This window comes from Nycticebus coucang, chromosome 15 (assembly GCF_027406575.1).
Source record: "Nycticebus coucang isolate mNycCou1 chromosome 15, mNycCou1.pri, whole genome shotgun sequence".
NCBI lineage: Eukaryota > Metazoa > Chordata > Mammalia > Primates > Lorisidae > Nycticebus > Nycticebus coucang.
In genome coordinates, this window is record NC_069794.1 from 6,160,493 (window position 1) to 6,180,132 (window position 19,640).

Below are 19,640 nucleotides of genomic sequence, written 5' to 3' on the forward strand. Positions count from 1 at the left end.
CTCCACACTTGGCTGTGCCTATATCAACGTCTCCGGGGCCTCCGGGAGGCCTTCCGCCTCACCGGGGGCGCCCGTGTGCAAGGCTCAGAGTCGCTTCTTCCCTGTGCTGCTCAGCGGAGAAGCCCTGGGGGTCGGGGCGGGGCTCACCTGTCAGCCGGAGCCCCGCCTGCCGGCGTCCAGGGCCGGGCGGGGGCGACAGACGGACGGGCCGGCCGCCCAATCAATGCGCGGCTGCCGCGCGATGGGCCAATGGGCTTCGCGTTGCGGGGCGGAGCCCCACGTTTATAGCGCTCTGACAGCGGGCCGGCCGCGCGGACTCTCCTCGGCGGGGACAGCGGAGCCTGCGAGAGGCGAGGGCAGCGCACAGATTCGGTCCCGGAGCCCTCCCCGTACACAAAGGCCCGCGAGCATCCGGCGCCCGCGGCAGGGACCGAGCTCCCTCCTGCTTGCTCCGCCGGCCGGGAGCTGCGAGGACTGAGGAGGCTCCTGCGCGCCCGGAGGCGCCCTTCTTCGCTCCGCGCTCCGGGACATGGAACCGCGCCGACGCGGCGCCCGCGCACTCGGGCCGCTGCCCGCTCCACTGGATCTATAGTCACAGGCGACCACTCTCGGGGCGCAGCCCCCACCGCCCTGCGCCCAGTCGTCTCTCCTCTTCGGGCCTTTGTGTCCCGGCTCCGCGCCCTCCCCGTAGCCCCGCTCCCGCCCGCCGCGGCTGGCCCGGCACCCTGGAGCCGCACGGGAGTCGGTCGTCCGAGCTGCGTCCGGCGCGGCGCCCCGGAGCCCCGAGTCCGCCGCGCCGCTGCGCCCCGCGCGTGCGTTCCCGCCCTGCGCCCTGAGGGCCCCGGAGGGCGAGCGCACCTGGCCTCGGCGGTCGCTGGAGCTGCGCGGCGCAGCCTGAAGCTGTCTGCGGGTGCCTGCGGTCTTCCCCCCTAGTCTGCTTCGGAGGATTGCGGCTCCCTGCCCGCGTCCTGTCCCTCCGCGGCCCGGAGTGCGCGGAGCTGGGAGTGGCTTAGCCATGGCCGTGAGGAGGGACTCCGTGTGGAAGTACTGCTGGGGAGTTTTGATGGTTTTATGCAGAACTGCGATTTCCAGATCGATAGTTTTAGAGCCTATCTATTGGAATTCCTCGAACTCCAAGTAAGTGGCATCCGCGGTATTGCTAGGTCCTCGACCCGGGGTCCGCCGTGCGGTCCTGGCGGGCGGGGGGGAAGGGTCGGCCCGCGGAACCTCGGCTCTGCTTCTGGAACTTCGGTCCCCTGTCCTCTCCCGCTCCCCTCCACATTTCACTAGGTGGGGACTCTCCGCTCGATTTTCCAGCCCGCGCGTCGGCTCGCAGGGGCGGCCTCCCGGCCTTTCTTCCCGCAAGCGCGGCCCGGCGCTAAAAGCCCCTGGACGGTCGGGTGTCACGTCCGGGAAGGTGTCAGATAGCGATACTTGAGTCTCTCTTTTTCGAAGACGGAGGACAAGGCCATTAACAGGGCTGGCCGGCGCGCAGGGATCGGCGGTCTCTGGAAAGAACTGGAGATGTTGCACTCGCGGAGCGCAGGCGGCGCAGTCCGGGGCCCCGCGGGCTGGCGGGCGGGCGACGGGTGTGGAGGGACCGGGGCAGAGGAGCGCACTCTCGGAGAGGGGACCTTGGGTAGCTACGTTACCCGTTGCGCCCCGAACCGGCTGCTCTAGGCACCGTGCCGCCAAACCGAAGGTGCGCGGGGAGCTCTCCTGGCCCGCCGGAGAATTCGGGAGTCTAGCCCTCTCCTTCCCGCCTGGAGACCAGCCTTCGGCTTCTCCGGAAGGGCCCTCTTCAAGTGTGCCTCTTCCTTGGTCTATAAACCAATGGCCCCGAACTCTGTGCAGTCTGATCTTTAGGACAGCTTCTGCCAAAGCTTAGGGCCCTTCCCAGCAGACTCTCCTGAAGTCTTTGCCCTTGTAGCCCCTGGTCAGGAATGGGATCCTTTGCCTCAGATTTGCTTTTATTCAACAGTATAGGCGGGAGAGCCCGGCCTTGTGAAGAGTTACTTTCATCTGGGCTATAGCAGTACATTCAGAATTCAGAAAATGCAATCCGTCCTAAATGTATATGGCCATAACTCCTAAGTCATGTGGGCATTCAGCATTGCATATCACCTCATTTGGAATCACAGCCAAAAAATACTTTACAGAATTATGGAATTTTATTCTTGGGAAACTGGGGGAAAAGTACGGAGACATTAGCTCTCTTTTGGGGTAAACGTTTGAGACCAGAAGCAGGATCAGTGGCCTAATCGAAGTTGAGCAAGTAGGGCATGGATTTGGGAGCGAGGAGTGAGGCATCGATTTAGAAATCACACCTTCACTAGATGTGTCCACTTTCTTAGGCGTGGAGCATTTCGAATCCACCAGCATGCTCACCAAGACATCCGTCATTACAAGAGCAAAGACGAAACAGTTATAAATCGTTCAAACAGATTTCGCTAGAAGGCACTTTTACACACACTGCTCATTTTTAAAAGTTACTTTAATGCCGCCTCCTTCCATGGAATCTGATCTGGTATGGATTAAATTTTTAATGTAAGATTGGATTTGCAGATAAAGTACTGGAGGGCGCATCTTTCACACCGATGCCGAACCCTGAGGCCCTAGGTGGTGCAGGCGAGCGCGGAGCAGGGACTTGCGCCCCAGAGCCGGCCCTGGGAGCCTGGCGAGGCCGGCGGCCAGCGGGCAGGGGTGGCCGCGGCCGCTGCCCGCGCTGCGCCTCCAGAGGTCACTGTTCCCTGCCGAATGCGCGCCGGCTGCCGCGCCCCTCCCCCGGGCGGCCTGTCAGCCCCGCTTCGCACTTTCACTGACCGGTTCTCTTTGAGGGTGATTTTTTTTTTTTTTGTTCCTATGAAGATTTAACATTTATATTTAAATCTCGTTGAAAGACATTCCCATTAACTTCTTCCGCTTTCAGCTCAGTATATGTATCTTTGCCTTATTATTAACTGTTAGTCTGTGTGTACCCAGGAGGAGGATTAGAAACAGCAACTTGGGGGGAGGAAGGTAGAGCAATAATTATTTCATCTTGAGGCTTGGACATTAATATCTTCTTTTTATAATGAGTCCGGGTGGGGGAGGTGACTGCTCTTTACTCACCATTGCGGTGATAAGATTAGTCTGTTTTTCCAAGGGGCGGCCAGCGTTAGAGACCTGCTGGGGCCTGCGTTTTTTGAGAAGCCTGCCTCCCTGCACTGCGCCCTCGCTGTCCTCGGCAGTAGAATTTCTTTTAAAATTCTCATGATAATGGTTTGCCCGAGGACTGGAAGATGTGTCCCTGGAAAAAAATCTGCTTGGCCAAACCATGCAGCTAAAAGCTAGCCTGAGACATCCAAAGATTTCTTCCCCGAGGAATGATATGAAAGAGCCTTTTCTAAGTTTGAGAATAAATAAAGAAAAACCCCTGGTTCCAAGCAGTTGCTTTATTTGGGGAAGTTGCATATTTATTTTCCAGGGAAAAGTTTCAGTCAGTAAACATGATGAGGCAGAAAGGTAATCAAATGCATTGAAGTTTCCCATCAGCTCCTGGGAACTGTGGAGTGATCCGTTGGTGATGAAGCAGCCATTTGGTAATTAGATTTGTTTCATCGGAGGTCAGCTTTTTTAGCAGGTGGTCTACATAGAGAACATGCAGCAGCTGTTTGCATACAGGGTCCAGAGAGTCTTTTGTGAATTCAGTGTCTCCATAACTACTTTAATCACATTGTCTGCTGCTCCCATCCTGGAGAGTGTATGTGATAGTCTGAAGAAGTTTCTGTGTACTGAAACCTCAGCCACTGCCAGTCAGCTCACTCATTTCACCGCATCCTTAGCTTCGGGTAGAGTTGGGTCAGTTGTAGCCATTTTGGTTGTTTATGATTTTTTTTTTTACATCCAGCAGAGAACTGCAACGCCTTGCTTCCATTTTTAATTAACATTTCATTAGAGCATTCTTTTTCCAAGTGTGACATTTTGCCAAAATAAAATAATTGGCTCTTAAAAAAAAATACTAATTGTATTTTAGAGTGAGCAAATGTGTTGGTATGACATTATGGAATGAATTACACTGACTTTGTTGAAAATTTTAATCAAGGATTAATTTTTTATGTCCAGGGTTGCTAGACATCGTCACATACCAGTTAGTTACAAAGCATTTTGCTTTTCTCATGTAATGTTTTCCCCTACATAATACTGAATTCCTGATATTGATTGACTTGATACAAAAGAATGGCTGGATAGTATCCAGATAGAGTATAATACATGGGCTTTACCACAGTCAGGCCCTGAATAAATACAGACCTGTCAAAGATTGATAAAATAAACTACAATGGATAGTGCTGTTTAAACAGTCCATTCAATAACATATATAAGCCAGCCTGCCTTCCATTGTGTCTGAAATTCTTATTTTTGTAGGTAAACAAATGCACATTCAGCACTGATTGAATAGCCCCTTGAACTATGCTCCACAGTTTGCGTTTGGGTTAATCTTGTCGGTTTAATATAGAGAGAAAAAAGCTCACAGCACCAGGGGTGGAATTGTCAGTGCTTTCACATCCACATTCCTCACATTTTGTCAGGATGATAAACTGTAGGTAATGGACTGTCGTTGTTCTACAGGACAACTGAGCCAGACAGAGCACAAAGACAGGACTAAAGCCATAGCACACAGTGTGTTTGGTCATCTTCTTTTCAGATGAGAATTGATTTGGGGATCTAGAGACTGTACTTCTTAACCCCAACAATTACAACTTAGAGCCCCAGAAACAGAAGCGGAAGGTTAAGATGATTTGTAAAGCACTTGGTTCTAAATCTTTCACAAAGCATAGCTGTTGACACTTGTCCTACGGATACAAAGAAATGCAAATGACTCCTAACGTTTCTAAATGTTTCTGACTTTTAAGCTGTGGTATGTGGACAGGTGAATTAGCCATTGGCCCAGACCAGCTAAAAAGTACAAGTGGGAATGGTTTTTCCATACAGAGAGTCAACTGAAGAACAATTGGGGCATTTATATTAATTCTCATAAAGCCTCTTATCTGTAAACTTAGTGAAGTGAATCCTTTTGGTGGATCAGCGAGATAATTGCCTTCAGACGGACGTTGCAACCGGAGCAACTAAGTCTTACTCCCTTGTCTTCTGGGGCAGAGCTTTCCATCGTGCATCTTTCAGGTAGCTCCCAGGAGCTTCGCGTGACACCTAACTCGGAGAGACGTTTCAGAGTGCGTTTACCTAGTGGGAAACTCTTTGAGGTCCCAGCAAGACCGCAGCGATGCGTCATAGAAATGGGAGTGGCAGGGAAGAGGAAATACAGATTGTAGGCCCTAATAAAAAAAAAAAAAATTAAGAAAGATTTCATTTAAGGTTTCATGAAAATGCAATTCTTCAAATACTTCACTGTAAATTAGACAAAAAAGACTTGCTCTTTTAAGAAAAATGATGAAAATGGTCCTCATATCTGCCTAGAGTCTGCCTTCCTTGGCTGCTGACATAAAGAACCTGTTTTTCAGGTCATTTATTACACATCTTCATGGCTTTGCCTACGAGCTCACCCTTTGTGTTGGAGAGCAGAGCCTTAAAGAGGAGTGTTCAACTGTTTAAAATATTTTGAGTAAAATATGCAGACCCATAGAACTATAAGCTTCTAGTCAGGAATTAGCTCTTTCAGGGGAGAGCTCCCCCCTCTGTTTTTAAGGGGGAAATTGGAATGGGGAAGGGGGAGGAATATAAGAACAGCAAAGAAGGAAGGATGGCAAATGGGACATGTTCGGAACAGCTTGGAAAAAACCCCTGTGGCTTCATTGTGTCTGCAAAGCCAAAGAACACAAAGACATAAGCAATTCAGCCCTTCTCCCATGATGGAAGATGTAAACCATTGACATGCCTCCCCTGTTTAACCTGTTTAATTCTCATTTTAAATTCAGCACTATACTAGCCGTGTGAACTCTGAAGGTTTCTTTAGTAATCCATTTTGTAGTTCCGAATCAAAAACAAAGTGAAAGGGTCTGACACAATTTGCTTTTATTTTTAGGCAAATCAACCCTGGTCATAGTTAATAAGGGGATTACAACCCAGACTGGGTCTTTACAGATGTGATGTACACCAAGGGCAGAGTATAAAGAAACTGATCCCTTTTGATTGAAGTATGGTAAAAAGGCATAGAGAAACCAGCAGCGGTAATCTGATTGTATGGCAATAAAACCACCATTTTCTGTCTTTCAGATAAAAATAATGTGGTAAATCCATGCAGTTCATAAGATGTAAAGGCAGATAAAGGGTGAAGCCATGGCAACATATAGATTAGCTTGATGTTAGAAATGACACGTCTCTGAAAAGGGAGCAGAGATGAGGGCCCTTGCTCCAGGCTGTTGGGTATTATTTGAGAACCTCACAGACTTGGAAACTAGGATTAGAAAGTATGAAAGCTCCACTTGTGGTCCGGGCTGGCTAAGGCCGCAAAGAAAGGCTGCTCAGTTCTTGCTTATTGGTGGTGGATAATATGGCAAAGGTAGGTTTCATTGACTGCCTTTTTTTATAGATTGAGATGGGGCCTGATTAGAACTTCAGATCACTGCAGTCGTTAGGGTCTGGGAGATTTTCCTTTTTAACTCCTGCCCTAACAGCAGCAGCCGTCCTGTAGGATTAACTGCATTTCCCAGTTGTTGCCTTAATCTATTTGGGCTTCAGGGAGGGACATGCTGGGAAGGCACAGAGACTAGAGAGGATAGGTAGGGCCGGGGGTTATCTGAAAAGAAAACACAGGCCTTTTGATTTCAGGCATCTTTTCAGACCCAGCTCCCTCTCAGGATGCATGGGAGTTGCAAAGGTAAACAGGACACATTGTCCCTCTCCCTGAGCCACAGAGTTCTTCTGTGAGTTTTGTCTTTCCCAGTCTGGGGGGATGAGGGATGGGTGGGGGGTGGGAAGGAGAAAAATATTAAAAAATTAAAAAGGAGGGAGGTTAGTTTTAATTCAAAAGAGTAGTAATCCAATATGCCAAAACCAATGGGCTCTTAAATGTGAGTCTTAACCTTTGAGTTGAATGGGATGGGCTCCCTTAGTATAAATTATAGGTTTATAAAAATTGTTAGTGCTGCCATACCTTGAAGTCAAAACCAAAATATCTCCATGCTGTTGGATTTTATTGCCCTCTCTTCTGAACAACCCTGTAAATAAGCTGGACTTTTGTTTTTGCCTTCTACACGTTTCCATTTTAGTCATTAAACAAAATCAGCCATTGAAACGGTGATTGGGTTACATGCATAGTGACATCCACAAATGGGTTGAGCCAAGTTGGGGGGGGGGGATGCTTTATTGCCTCGTATTTGGCAATGCAGAAAAGTCTCAGCCCTTCTTTGGGAGCGTCTAAACTCTTAAGACATTCAAAATCCTGAAAACTGCAAACACCCTAAATGTCTTTCTTGATGGAGTGGAACTTGGAACTTGGGTGTGTTGTTTTACAAAGGAGAATTTAGTGTTGTTGTTTTTGTTGTTTTTTTAACAGCAACATATGGTCTCTTTAGACTTCTGTGTTCCCTGAGTGTCTAACAGAGATTTCCATTAGATCTTAAATATTCTGTTTTAGACCCACTTCATTGATTTTATTCTCAGCTGACTTGACCACATGATTTTATAGATTACATGGTTGCCTGTTTTGCTCATTACTGTGAGACTTGCTATAGGCATTATTTTGTAGCATTCATATACTAAAAATGTTAAAGGAAAAAAAAAACAAAAAGAAAAAACATTTCACATGGACTTGGTTCCCCCCGGGCCTGCTGCTTTACCTTCCTTTCTAACTTCATTCAGCAATTTTATATCAATAGATTGATTTCATTCATCTAGCTTCATCAAAGAGAGGGACACCCCCTAATTTACAAGCTGATCACATCCAAGCACCTTGCATTCTGCATCTGACAATGATTGCTAATGGCCCATTCAACTAAAGTATTTGCTTGTTAACAGGGAACAGAGCATGATAAATGTCCAGCAAGCTTGCAGCCCCCTTCAGCTTTTCAAATGCAGACTGGTGCATATTTATGGCAGGCAAATGACAAAAGATGAAGCTGAATTGCCCTGGCCTCCAGCTTTCTATTAACAACAGGGTTAAAGTGATTAAAGAAATCGTTCTGGAAAGCCCTGCCATTTGTTTACTAACCCTTATCCACCTAGTAGCTCTGCGTTCTACCTGCATGGAGCTATTTCAGAAGTGCTGGAGATGAGGATGGTGGATCTAGCAAACCAGCGATGAAAAGAGTGGGTAACCAAGTATGAGATGTTTTTCCATTCAGTTCACACTGAATGCCAGGTGAACCTATTTCTGTTTGTCCAGCAGAGAGTCAGCAGTGGCTCTAAGCTATTAAAATATTTTTCTTTTCATGTATAAATTCAAATATGTAATTCTAGTCCAAAGCATTGTGTGGCTGGTAAGTGCATACTTGCTGATTTCAAATAAGAAAACATAGTAGGGGATAGGTCTGTTAAATAAAAACAAGTTCTTTCTGCCCATAGTAATTCTCTAAACAAAATATGAAGAGAAAGTTGGCAGTAGCGAAGTATTAATAGTTTGCTCTTTCCATTCTCAGAAGCATGAATAGTGAAAGGTTCAAAGTACTCGGTTGTGGGCACACACTGGTGTTGTGCCACGCCTGGAAAACAGTTTTCTTCAGTACTGTGGGTGCTTCGTGTTTTCTGTACGTGGCAATTAAACAATCCCGGTTATTTTCTTCATTTAAATTCGGTTGCATCTAGTTTTAATTACAGTATTTGTGTTGCTCTTCTAATCCTTGCTACTCAGGTCCCCATCACCACTGAGGCAGAAGGCTGTGTTTGTCATTCTCATGTAGGTACACCACTCCTGGGTTGCCCCAGCATAATCATGGGTGCTGTCCAGATGTTGTAAACCAGGAAGGTCAGTGCTTTTGTGCTGGGGGAAAAGGAGTGATTATAGGTAGTCCTGGGGCTCTTGCTTGCTGGGCTTCACTGGGGGGTATAGGCCCTGCGTTCAGTCCTCTCTGCTGTTTTTCCCAGTCTACCCTCCCTGCAGGGCACCTGACCTGTGCACCTGTTGTAGAACTTCTGGCCTTCAAATTCAGAAATGCCTTTCTAATGATCTCTTCTGGCCTCTCACATTATAGCGGATGAAGCTGAGGCCCAGCGTGGTTATGCTGACTGAAAAAAATGCTTCGGAATTTCAGCCCTTGTCTTTCCACCACTGCAGCTGGTTCACTGTCCTGAAAACAATGCCCTGAATCAGAATTGCCTCCTGAGTGAGTGGGGCAGGGCAGACATGTATCTAAGCGCAGAAGTCGTTAGAAATGTTTTTTGCTTAACTACCAGAACTCTATTTTGGGTACATTTTAGATAAGAACCATTTGAGGCCTTGAGTCCCCCTTCTCCTTTTGTGCGGGAAACTGGTTGTGATTATAAGGGACTGGGCATGAAGGTCATGATTTCTCCTAGATGTGTTCCTTCTCTCTTTCCGTATGACTCGGATACAACACAATCTCTGTGAATCTTTTCCCTGTCATCTCGCATTTCATAGTTAAATGTGTCACACGTAGAAAGAGGAATGTTCACGGGAGGTCATGCCGGCCTCCACCACCCTCCTATTCTGGAAGATAAGGACAGATGTAGCTTCACTTCGTCAGTCTCTGCCCACTGCTGGCCAGGACTGGTGTCGATAAGTGTCCGTCACGTGGACAGACAGCCCAGATTTGTGTTTGTGGCTGCTGATGTTGTCTTTTTGTGTGTGTGTATGGAGGCAGAGTCTCATTCTCACCCCAGCTGGGGTACCTGGCATTAGCTTAGGTCACAGACAAGGACCTCAAACTCCTTGGCTCAAGCAGTTGCCCCCTGCAATGCCCACCTAATATTTATTTTATTTTATTTTATTTTGTATTTATTTATGTTTATTATTAAATCATAGCTGTGTACATTAATGCGATCATGGGGCACCATACACTGCCCACCTAATATTTCTATTTCTAATAGAGACAAGGTCTTGCTCTAGCTCAGGCAGGTCTTGAACTCCTGAGCTCAAGGGACCCATCTGCCTCCCACCTCCCAGAGTGCTGGGATTATAGGTGTGAGCCACCCTTGTCTTCCAGGGTTCCTCAAACTGCGGCCCGCGGGCCACATGAGGCGGTGTGATTGTATTTGTTCCCATTTTGTTTTTTTACTTCAAAATAAGATTATGTGAAGTGTGCATAGGCATTTGTTCATAGTTTGGTTTTTTTTTAAACTATAGTCCGGCCCTCCTATGGTCTGAGGGACAGTGAATTGGCCCCCTGTTTAAAAAGTTTGAGGACGCCTATCACCTGTCTGCCTCCAGAGGTGGAGTGGCCGAGACTGCTGCTGGACACCAGAGGCTCTCAACTGTTAGGGAACCAGCATCACTTGGAGGTTTGGGAAAACCCTCCACCCTCAGAGTTCCTGATTCCTGAGGTCTAGGGTGAGGCTCAAAATTTACATTTTAACAAGTTCCCAAGGGAAGATGGTGCTATAGTTCCCCCGCCACACTTGGAGAACTGTTACCCTGCCTGATCTGACCTTTTGGGGAAAACAGCTCAACATTAGGTCATCAGACTTAAAAGCTGTTTTGAGATCTCTGAAGAAATGCGTGGTCTTCACCTTGCAGCTTCTGTCCCATTCCTGCTTTGGGGGGCCCTGAGGGAGCTAAAGCGTTACAGAGCAGAATGACCTCTACCGCAGATGTAAATCCCAAGGCCAGGAGAGAGAAGCCCAGGTGGAGGCAGCCACATGGCATGTGAGGGCGCCTGGTCTGGGGTGTAGTGGGGGGTGTGGGAGGAAGGGAATGATGTTCATCCTGGGATCAGAACGAGCCCTGGGAGGACCTGCTTGAGTCTTGAAGATGTGGGCATCTACCTATAAGCACAGTCAAGTAGATACAAAAAACAATGAGCAAATCACAGCAGGAATATTTCAGCTAAGGGCAGCCTGTGTCTCTCGTGTGTCCACCTAAGAATGTGCTCTGTTATTTCATGCATCAGCTGTGGCTAAAAGATCCCACATGTGGCACAAATAGGCCCTGTGGGACAGCTGACCACAGCTACCTTTTTAAGGTGAGAATTATCAGTATCTATTGCTTTTCAAAATGACTATGAAAATGGGTAGGTTAAGCAATCCAATTTAGCAGAGACAGCTGGGCAATTGCCATTTTAGCTTAGGTAGGAGTGTGTGATTTGGAAATCGGGTGTTTGAGCCTAATCCCAGGGTGGCCGTTTATTGGCTGTGTAATTCTGGGTGCAGTATCCTTGACCTTTCTCAGTTGTCCCAGGTCAAAAGTAGGGACAACAATATAATAGTGCTGGATAAAAGAGAAACAAAGTTGTGGTCACGATTAAATGTGTTCCAACAGCTCAGCTCTGTGCTTGGCCAAAATGAACTAACGTCAGTTATTATTAATGAACTGAATATCTACTCCATGCCTGGCTTTGGGGTCAATTTGCCTTTAGAGACAAAGAAGAACAAATGAAAATATTCTATGAGTAAGGACTATAACCCCTTTTAACTCTCTGAAGTTGTGTTTTGTTTTGTTTATCTGCCTGACTTTACTCATTCTTTAAGACTTCCTGCTGTACGAAGCAACTTTTTATTTTCTTTCTGCTACGAAATTAGATTCTTTCTCCTCTGCTTTCTGCCGTTGGTGCTTTCTTGTAACATTTGTAACCCTGGACCTTCTCATTCAACTATGCAGTCATGGCCTCGGAGTAGACTTTGGCTGAATCCATTTTGTATAATCCACTAAAGGGCACCGTAATATATTAGCATGCTAATGAATGCATGAATTCAACCTGGAGGGATGGGCAATGTGGCCTTTTTTGCATTGCTCTTACATGATATTTCTTATTTAGAAAACAACTCACCTGGTGGACATTGTTTATTTTGTATAACAGCAGTTGCATATAGCACATAGTATGCGCCAGCTGCTCTTATAATTGCTTGGTAAATACTTATGAAACCTTCACAGTGACCATGCCAGAGAAGAACTTCTGTTATCCCCAAAATACCAGTGGAGGGACCGAAGCCACTCTGGTCAATAAACTTAGCCAAAGTCATATGTGGCTTATAAGTGGATTTGAACCCAGGGGCTCCGGTGCCCAGGATCCCTCTTCTTAATTCTCCATCTCTCCTTTTTATGGTGCTGCATAGAGTTAATTAGCTATCATGTAACTAAATTCAGAGTACGTTTGCTCAAGGCAGTGCAGACAAGGTGTATGGAAAGTTTGGGGTGTAATTTTTTCATTGCCCATTTGGATTCATGGTCAACTCCTTATGATGGACATGCAATTTTAACTGGATTTCTTGAATCTTTGATATCACAAGGTTATACCCAATGGAAACAAGAATAATGATCAGCTCATTTAAAAGATGACTAGGCGGTTATTACAGTATATAATATTAATGCATTTATTGAGTATTATTCTTTTGGCTATTAAAATTTTGCTTTTCAAAGTTTAAAGGGAGGCTCATTTCTAACAGGGAGGAAAAAGAGGTCGTATTTTCGAGAGATGCGTTTGATTAGATGCTGAGTGTGTGTCAAGCTAAGGAGGTAGTATGACATCTTTTTTAGAGTCTAGTCACAATTAAATGCCATTTTATTTTGGATTTTGGGATCTGTGCCAGCTTCCAGCTTGTCGGAGCTGAGAAGACTCAAATCAAGTCCAGGCCTATTTCTGCAGCAAACTGGGATTCTGGCTTCTCGCCTGTGGTTCATTCAGCACAGCCCATCTGGCTTTTGATGTTCTGCAAGTTTGGAGCAGTTTGTTTTAGGAAGCCAGGCGGTGAATATTGGTGGGCCTGGGGTTCTCTGGACCCCAGAGGGCCGCCTCTTGGTTTGCATTTTCACAAGGCTCATCATCTGCGTACCTGCAGACCAGCGCTGCTGGCCAGAGGCCTCTGACAACCTGAGTTTCGTTCCTTTCAGAACTCAGGGGCCCAGCACCTCTTTTCACCTCCTCCCCATCCGGTTCAATTCCACTTAGCTCCCAGGAGCTGCTTGTTGTGTTAATGTCTCGGGTATTTTGGGGTATTGGTTAACATAATTCCAGGCTGCAAGTGGTGATGCAGAGCAGGAAGTAAATCCTCTGTCCACAGAGGCACAGAGGAGCGGGGTTCACGGCTCTGTAAGGTGCACAGTTGGTGGGGGGGATCTGTACAGAGGTCAGTGACCCCGCCTGGGTTTGTTCCATGTTGCTGTGAGCAGTGCAGACTGGCGACTTTGTTTCTCTGCCCTCTCTCCTTCCTTGGCAAAGCCATAAGACCTGCAGGAAGGTGTCTCCTGTCACACGCCCACAACAGACCCGTCCCCACGCCTCTGGAGCCCAGGAAGGAGCAAGTGCCCGGGAGGCAGCTGTGTAGTTGCTTGTAAAGTGGCCTCATAAATCATGTTGCTGGCTGCTTACGCTTGACTGGCAAGGAGGCTCTCTTCTTACACCAAGACAGGACTAAGAGTTCCATCTCCCCTTCTGCCTCACTTGCTCATTTCTTCATTCTTTCATTGCAGCGCATCCGTGGAGCCTGCAGTCTAGGGAGGGCGAGCAGGGGGCTGGGGGCTGGCCCTGGAAGAGTGGGAATGGCGGCCCCTTTGGCCGTTTTCCCCACCAGAAGGGAGAGGTTTCATTTCAATAAAACATGGATGAATCACACTTCTAAATAGACAGAATTCTTTGGAGTTAAAAAGAAATATGTGACAGGAATAAAAGAGATGAGAAGGGTTGTTATAAACAATACACACACCCTTGCTCCAGACTGTGGTATCGTTCTGCACTGTGCCCTATCTTAATTCCACTTTTTTTTTTTTGAGTGTTTTAAATGCCAAGCCATTCCCTGGATGGCGTACACATGCCTTTCATCTCTGTGATTTTTCCCACTCAGGTAAATGAGCAAATGGATCTGAACACTTATATCTAAAACAACAAGGGAACCAGCTGGATATGCCCTTTGAATTTCTTTCTCTATGAAGCCATTTTTCTTTCTAGTGTCTCACCTATAAATAACAAGAGTTCCACCTTCCTTTATAGACTCTGCTAAAAGCATGGTTTGGAACAAGACTGTACAGGCGCAAACAAATTACAGTTGGGAAAGAGGCCTGCAGTGTCTCTTGTCTCTGAGAGTTATGAAATCCTTGTTTCAATAATGGAGCCGGAGTGGCCGAGCCAGCAGAACAAAGTTTGGCGTTTGTGAGATCACTAGTCTTCTTACTTTCCCACTGTACCTCATGGCATCCCAGCCTTACTCTTTAAAACCCCAAATTTTGCTTTATCTACCTACACAATTAATAGGGTGATTTTTGTTTTTTGTTTTTGTTTTTGGAAAGTTATGATAATGGTTGTTTGGGGGGTTAGATCAGTTTCATAAATAAAGACTTTGTTTTGAGGTAGGTGGTTGATTTTTGTTTTTAATTAGTCTCTGTTAACTCATGAAAAGAAAACAATGATATCTGTATATCACACTGTATAATTTGACTTTATAGGTTATTAATAAATAAATAGAGAATATATTTTTTTGAACCTCAGTCTGTGAGAGGCTTGCCCTTCTGTGAATTGTAGAGTTTTATCGCAGCAAAAATAATGGCACAGATAAAAATGAAATACTTGGGCAGCGCCTGTGGCTCAAAGGGGTAGGGTGCTGGTCCCATATGCCGGAGGTGGCGGGTTCAAACCCAGCCCCGGCCAAAAACCACAAAAAAAAAAAAAAAGAAATGAAATACTTGTGTCAATTTTCTGAAAAATATGTTTGAACTATTAGAAAATGATGTTTGAACATTTTAAAATAAAATTTCCTTTAGCCACCCATGTTTTAAGGTTTATATCACAAATAAACAACAAGATTAACATCAAAAGGAGTCAGTTTTCATTCAATTGTGCAGCCATAGGCTGTGAAACTTAATATTATTTTGACTCATACGGTAATTGTAGAATGACAGAGGAAAATGGATTACGTTTAAATAAAAGTATACACATCAGCACACAAACAGACCCTATGGAATGCAAGTGGAGGTCCTTTGGGCCAGGGACTGGGCCCTCTAGCCCTGTCATTGCAGATTAGAAGTAGATAAATAAAACTTTCCTTTAGACTACAGTTTAATTGCCTTTTTCCAAAGGTAGATAAAGAGGCACCGATATGCCTAACTTGAAGAGTTGCTAAACCGGTTTGTATGCCTATCAGCTCACCGTGCATTTGAATTTCTGTGCTTCTCATCTTTCCTTTTCTTGAAAAGAGTTTGCTTGTCACTGGTGTGGCGTTTGAAATGCCCTCCCTCCCTCCCACATACACATACTCTTTGCTTATAGCACTTTAATAGCTCAAATTGTATAGCCTGCTTTTAGTCCCTTTTCTTTTCCTTGAATAAAGCAGGTTCATGTTGCACATATTTGTTTTAGGAAAGTGTGAAAAAAGAGGCACCTGTGAAAATAGGCAATTGTTCCAACACACAAACACATTCAAATTATAGCAGAAAATGTCAATTAAAGCCTCCAATTACTACCTTATTTCTTGGAGGTGTAAAGCCCCTGAGAAGATAGTGGTGCATTTGCTGGAAATTTTAAGGTAATTACTTGTTACTCTGAGCAGTAATATCTGGTAACCTCTGACCGTCTGTGGACCCCCAGCTCTTTCTCTGGCTACGTAAAAACTTGCCCAGAATGTCTGCATAGAAACTCGTTCTGAAGTTAAAGTGCAAAAGGGGGCAGTAAAGTGCTATCCACACAAAAAGGAAAACATTTTTCCCTAAGTATTTCTTGTTATTGCCTATGTTCTTTCTTGGGCCCTGCTTTTCTTTATTCATTTTATAACAGAACTCTTCAGTTTGGGGCATCGCAAGAATCTCTTAGGACACTGCAGCAACAATCTAGCATTAACTGGAAATAATGCAGGACTGGCCATCCTGCTTAGTTTTTGAAATGTGCCATCCCATTCCCGTGGCTGTGATGCAGAGTCACTTTTGAGAGTATCTGTATTGCTAAGTGCACTGGACACTTTGGAAGAGAATCTTGGTCCTCAGTGTTCCTGCTGCCCCACCTCCGTATGGGCATGGAGAGCCCAGAGTGTACAGCAGGGTGAAGGGCCTCCAGGGCTCGGGCTGTCCAGAGCAGCCTGTGTCCTTTTGTCAACCGATGACCGGCAACACTGACCCATTACAGAAAAATTTCAGAATGCTGGTCCTCACTCAGATTTCAGACTAACCAGTTTATACACTGATTTATCTTCTTCACTGTAGCCTTTGCCATTTAATTAAAATAAAAATGAAAGCATTTCATGGAAGAAGTGCATGTTTTCCAAAACGGGGTAAACATAAAGTATACTTAATGTAGAGCACTGGCTGGGGAATAAACCTGTTATATGAACTTTGGTTTGCTCACTACTAGGCTGTTCCTTTTTCTGAAGTTGAGATTCAGAATCTTTAAAATGTGTGTGTACATGACGGTGATTAAGCATAAATTGTACGTATTCCATATTTTGCACTTATTTGAAACTTTTTTATTTTTATTTTATTTTTTTAATTAAGTCTTCTGTACATAGACCATAAATACATTTATGCCCATTTCAGTGTGTTGATGATTTGTACAAATTGAAGTGCTTACACCATACTAATCAGCATAGCTTTCATCTCATTTACCCAATTATAGCATTAGGACATTTTTGTGATAATTTTACTTATTTGCTTTCTAAGGAATTGCATCAAACAGTTCAAAAGTCTACAGCCGTTAAATATTTTAAATATTTATCAGTGTAACCTGGCTTATTGTACCCTCAATGAATCCCCAACAATAGAATATATATATATTTTTTTTTTAAATATTTATTTTTAAAAGTTATGAAAGATAGTACCATTTTTTAAAACTATACACTAAAAAGTGTTTTAATTTGGTTTCAAAAACATTGTTTATTGCAGAGAACTTTGAAAAACACAGAAAGCTAAAAAGCACTCTGAGTCCACCATGTAGTAGCCCAAGATAGTGCCAGGAACAAGATCTGTGCGCTGCTGTGTTTGTGCAGTCAGCAAAATGAACAGAATACCACGCATATTATGTATATATTTTCAACCGAAATTAGCTATCTACTTATACTGAACATATACTCTACTATAATCTCAAAACGAAAGGGAAAATAAATTCGTTCTTTGTAGAAAAGTTGAGTACATTCACCCGTGAGCCTTGCGTTGCTGGGCGGTTTTCTTGGGGGATGAGCTATCTCTGTGCGGGTCTGCTGTCTCCTCACCCCCTTCCATTCGCTCGCACACCAACACGTATGGCAGGATTAGCTTTGTCTTGTTACGTGAGTATCATGGCCCTATTACTCAAGTACGCAATACTTGCCATAATGATGCAGTTATACTAAATATTTTACTTAAATAGATGTGTATGTGCATAACATTAGATAGAAGTGGTTCTGGATCTGATCCGACACTTTTTAAATTGCACCTTTCGCACAACATTTCCAAGAAGCACCGTCATCGTGTCTGTCTGGAGGATGGGGGTCTACCTGGTCCAGCTGTTTCTTTGGGCACAGAAGCCTTTTGCTCTGAGCACTTTATTCTGTGTCAGCTTAATACTTTTGCATGCTATTACTAACATGCTAACTCATCCTTGTCTGTGGGGTGACTTTGGAGGGCCTCTCCATCCTTCACTCCAGGGATCTGTTCCTTCCCTCGGGAGAACCACCCGGTCGTGTGTTTCTCACATACATTTTCACAGACTGCACCAGCCTCAGCGGCCACGAGCAATTCGGGTATTCTTCTCAGTTATCCCACAGGCTTTGGCCACCTTTGAAGAAACACGTGTAATGTCATGAGACTTTTGTGCTTGTGGAATAAACAGGGAGGAAAGAGAAGTGGGGAAGATGGTGTCTATGGTGGGGAGTGGAGGTGGGGATTGCAATTCTGGGTCCACTCCAAAGCTAAGTGCAGAAATCCATCTGGCCACCACTGCCTCTGTCTGACTGCCCCAGGCACCTGATAATGCCGTACTAACCAGCAGAAAAACCCAGACATGGCATCCTGAAGTGCGTGATCTGGTCTGCAGATGAAAATCCCATGTGGTGACCTCTGAACTCTAGGTGGCTGGTTCATGCTTTAATGCATTTTGCCAGTGTCTTAAACCAGCGCGTATGTACAGTGCAGATTAAAACTTTCTGCTCTCTTCCATTCACTGTGGCTGTGTTCTAGTCTATTAACATTAAAGAGTATTGTGTTGCCTAATCACTGGGGGAAAAAAGCTTCTGCAATTATGACTCTGAAGTTGAAACATCTAATTTAAGTTATTAGAGTTCTAATTTGATTACTAAATACTAATGTCTCACTGAGATTATTAGATTTACCCAAAGTGTTTCATGTAGAAGTATTTGAGTCCACTTTGGTGAGTAACTTTTAAGAACTTAGATTAAGTTTAGTTGGTAATCTGAGAGTAAAAAGAGATTCCAATGTTAAATCATTTCACTTCAGGCATGTTAACTTTGGAAACCCTACTTGAGGGCTTCCATTTTTTTCCACATTATATTACCTCTGTATCTGATTCTCAGGCAGGGCATCTATTATCCTGGGAATGATTCATTGGGAAAAACCCAGTATTCCCAACTCTTATATAATATTTTCCCTTGACTCCCAGAGAAGCTTTCCAGTGAGAATGTATGGAGCCACAGCACGGTTGCCCAAAAAGCCGTCCTGAGTCTGGAGGTCTGGAGGTTCTCCTGGTGGGGAGCAGGATTCATTTTCCCCCCCAGTCTAGGAAGATAGCTCAGACAGGAACCGGCCTAGCTCTTTTTCCTTCCCATTTGGACGTGAATCTGTATTTATTGTCTTTGTTTTTTATTTTGGATTAAAAAAATCTGCATATTTCATTAAATAATATGTCTCTAACCACTTTTTGTCTGGGCAAGGTTTAACAAGACTCATCTCCCTTGTGTGGTATCATTGTAACTGTGGAGGTTTTCTTCTGCCGTTTTTGGTTAGAAGGTGAATGTTATCTCAGCACGTGAAAAGAAGTCCGCATCTTACATCCAGTAGGGCTCATCAGTTCAGTAATTCAGTAGTCAGTTTAGTAATTTAAAATTAGCTGGTTGTCATCACCATAATTTTTTTTAACATTTTCAAAGTTAATATAGGCTAAGCGTATTATTGAATATTACATAATATTCAGGGCAGAGATGTGCTGTGTAGTCCAACTTATTCATGTCTGCAAACCATGTCTTTCTTTTTTTCTTTTGAGACAGACTCTCTGTCACACAGGCTAAAGTTTGTGGCATCAGCCTACCTCACAGCAACCTCAAACTCTTGGGCCTAAGTGATCCTCCTGCCTTACCCTCCCAAGAAACCGGGACTACAGGCGCCTGCCATGATGCCCAGCTAATTTTTTCTGTTTTTAGTAGAGATAGGGTTTCTCTCTTGATCAGACTGGTCTCAAATTCCTGAGCTCAAGGGATTCTCCCCCCTCGGCCTCTCAGAGTGATAGGGTTACTGGTGTGAGCCACAGTGCCTGGCCTGTAATCCATTTGAAAATAACAAAATTCTCATCTAAACCCCCCGCCTTCTAAAATAGAACTCTACCTTTACTGACTTGATTATAATATATGAGATTCATTGTTTTCCATTACAAATTGGCAGTATCAGGAAACTCACCCTGTTTTCTTTT

The 19,640-nt window shown here is 44.9% G+C and overlaps 1 protein-coding gene across 1 annotated transcript in view; it reads left to right on the forward strand.

Moving 5' to 3' along the window:
• Nucleotides 1–316: 316 nt before the first annotated feature.
• EFNB2 (ephrin B2) overlaps nt 317–19,640 on the forward strand; it is a 44,373-nt gene continuing 25,049 nt past the window's right edge. The window contains exon 1 of the mRNA XM_053563820.1: nt 317–1,137. Within this exon, the coding sequence (XP_053419795.1) occupies nt 1,016–1,137 (122 nt within the window). The 5' untranslated portion in view covers nt 317–1,015. The remainder of the gene's footprint in view (nt 1,138–19,640) is intronic.